The sequence below is a fragment of the Gavialis gangeticus genome, unplaced genomic scaffold (genome assembly GCF_001723915.1).
Source record: "Gavialis gangeticus isolate Ggan-Ray unplaced genomic scaffold, GavGan_comp1, whole genome shotgun sequence".
NCBI lineage: Eukaryota > Metazoa > Chordata > Crocodylia > Gavialidae > Gavialis > Gavialis gangeticus.
This window is the reverse complement of record NW_017729033.1, coordinates 25,895,088-25,897,989: the sequence shown is the minus strand read 5'-3', so window position 1 is coordinate 25,897,989 and position 2,902 is coordinate 25,895,088. Positions and strand designations below refer to the sequence as shown.

Below are 2,902 nucleotides of genomic sequence, written 5' to 3'. Positions count from 1 at the left end.
GCCATCCCACCCCTGCCCGCTGCCCCTGCCCGCCCCAGCTCGGTACTTAAAAGCCCTGGTGCTCACCGGGTGCTGCCAGGTGAGGGGTGATCCCTGCTGCCCCACGCTGTATAGGGGGCTCTGCCATGGCCTGACCCCCCCCCCATGGGTACCCTGCCCATCGGGGCTCTGGCCCTTTAAGGAAAAACAAAACAAAACAAGAAAAGGCCCGGGACTCACCGCTCCTGCAGCAGCCTCGGGGCTTTGGGGGCTCATGCAGAGCACCCCACACGGAGTGGGGCAGTTGGGGGCAGCAGGGATTGCCACCCACCTGGCAGCACTCGCTGAGTCAGGGCATTTTTTAATCAAGTGCTGGGAGCTGGGGCGGGCAGGGCAGCCATTGCTGGGCTGGGAGAGCAGGCAGGGGATGGGCCTGGCATGGCTGATTTGAATCACCAAATTGAATTGGGACAGTGATTCGAATGGGCTGAATCTGAATCCAAGGCGACTTCTAGCTGCTTTGCACAGGCCTACTGCTTATGCCACAGGTTGCCCACACCCACTCCTCTACTTGGGTCAGGATTGTCCCGATCCATATCATCCCACCAAGTCCCCATCTAACCTATTTCTGTGACTGCACAATCAAACCTGCTGCTGCACAACTACTAGCACCAGAAGGACCCTAACCTGCCACAAGTAAAACAGCAGGATGAGTACTGTCAGTGTCCCACCCCTGCAAGAATTGTTCAAATGCATTCAAGACATTTGAGTAAAGTACGTAAGGTAGATATTAACATTTCAATTTTACATATGGAGAAAATTGAGACAATTTCTGTCCTAGTCACTCTTGTCTATTCCTTCTTTTTTAGTTCAGTTGGTGCTTTCCTAATAACTCCTCACCCCCACCCCCAAAAAACCCCCAACAACATAAATTAACATGATAGGAACAAGAGATATACCATTATTGATTAGTCAAGCCTAGGCCCAGTATCCTGGCTTGCATAGAGCAGATATTAAGGGAGAACATAGTGCCTGATCTATCGCATTGATTGCTCTACTTATGTTGTGGAGTAGAACCTGGGTGCTTCATAGGGTTTGATTCCTAACTCCAGGCAAATATAAAGAAGTTTGAATTATGCAGGGGGATTCAGAGCCACAGCAAACAGCTGTGTGGGACTGCTGATATGCTCCAGTTATTTGCTGTGGTTTTATATCAGAAAGTGCCAGTTGACTGAACAGGACCCAGCCTGTGTTCCAGCTGAGTGGAGAAAGGGTGTCTTTTTGAAATAAAAGCTTCACAAATAGTTTTAATTTGGCAACCTGCTCTGCATTAGATATGTTGTAAACTAGTTAGATCTGAAGGATCCAAAATCTGTTACATACTTATTTCTCCAACTTTTCTCATCTGTTAGCTTGGTAGTTATTTTGAGCAGGGACTGTCTTTCTTCTATAGTTATCTCTGATCTTGGTTGAGGCCTTAGCACCACCTGTAATAAATATGAGGTGGGAAGGATAGTCCACTGGCTACCATTACAAAGCCTGCACTGAACCTGCCATATATCTGCTCAGTCAGCTAGGCCATGCTCCAGATCAGGGTTTGGTGGGGAAGAGTGGAATCTGATGATGGGGGATGGTTATGATCCAATGTATTGTTCAATTGCTAAAGATGGTGTAGTAAGCTACAGACAATCATTAGATGGCTGGCACTAATTTTTCCTCATCCCCACCTTTCTCTCTTCATCAGAGAAAATGCCATCTGTACAGGATCTCTCTACTGAGATGACTGTGGCTGCAATATTTTGCTTATAAAGCACCTGCCAGAATGGTGTGCACATGTTAAGAGAATAATCATAACTTTGGGTTTTTATTTTTATTTTCCTAGAAATTTGACAGGCAGGTTCTCTAGCAGCTGCTGGAATTGCAGATTATGGAGCTCTCTGCGCTTGGAGTGGAAAGCAGCTCTTCTGTTCCTGGGCTTGACAGTACTTCAGAGGAAAAGGGATTCCCTAGCACTGCTCCGTATTTGGAGCAGAAACAAAACAGCCATGGAGAAGGAAATAAGCAGCTGCTGGAAAGGAGTACATCTGATTGTGCAAGTTTGGTGACCAATGGTTTCATGCCCACAGCAGTTGGCACAGAAAAGGAGGTGTGTTTGCAAGGGCAAAATGGTAAGACCTCTATAGCTTCTGTTTTTTTGCTTTGGCTACTTCATTTTGTTTGTTTCATTTTTTTGTGCTGCACAAAAAAGCTGTTGTATTTTTCAGTCATTTACACTTTTCCTACAATGTTTTTATAGTTGTTTAACTGAACAATACAGTTATATTTCCTTGAAGAGCTGTATGTACTCTTATAATAAAAAAACCCCCTAGACAAATAGCTCATTTTGGTTACATTTCTTTAAAAAAAAAAAAAAAAATGGATACCTTAACCCAAAGGTAAAGTAAGATTAGGATGACAATTTGATCAAGCCTGACCAGCCTGGGTAGTAAGATCTGAAGGCCCCAAGTATTTGTGGAATGTAAGTACTTTTTGCTGTGATCCATAAGACTTTAGGGCAGGGGTGGGCAAAACGCAGCCTGGGGGCTGGATGCGGCCCACCAGGCCATTCTATCTGGCCTGTGGGGCCCCTAAAAAATTTAGAAAATTAATATTCATCTGCCCTGGATTGCCTGTCATGTGGCTGTCGATGGCTTGCCAAAACTCAGGCCCTCTGCCCAAAATAATTGCCCGCCCCTGCTTCAGGGCTAGGGACAGGCATTTAAAAAGCCTAAGCCTGTATTAATTCAATCTTTGCAGGTTAGTTTAACCTGGCTAGGTTAAATCACTTTGTAACTGTACAGACATCTCAGACAGGCAGGCACATGCCTGCAGTGTCTCAGGCTAGAAGCTGGGGGTGCTAGAGCAGCCCTCCCTTCCCTTCCAC

General features: G+C 46.0%; 1 protein-coding gene across 5 annotated transcripts in view; it reads left to right on the top strand.

Moving 5' to 3' along the window:
* SH3TC1 (SH3 domain and tetratricopeptide repeats 1) overlaps positions 1-2,902 on the top strand; it is a 92,072-nt gene that overhangs the window by 13,078 nt on the left and 76,092 nt on the right. For all 5 annotated transcript variants that reach the window (XM_019526379.1, XM_019526382.1, XM_019526377.1 and 2 more), the window contains one exon: positions 1,862-2,147. In XM_019526379.1, the coding sequence (XP_019381924.1) occupies positions 1,907-2,147 (241 nt within the window). In that variant the 5' untranslated portion in view covers positions 1,862-1,906. The remainder of the gene's footprint in view (positions 1-1,861; positions 2,148-2,902) is intronic.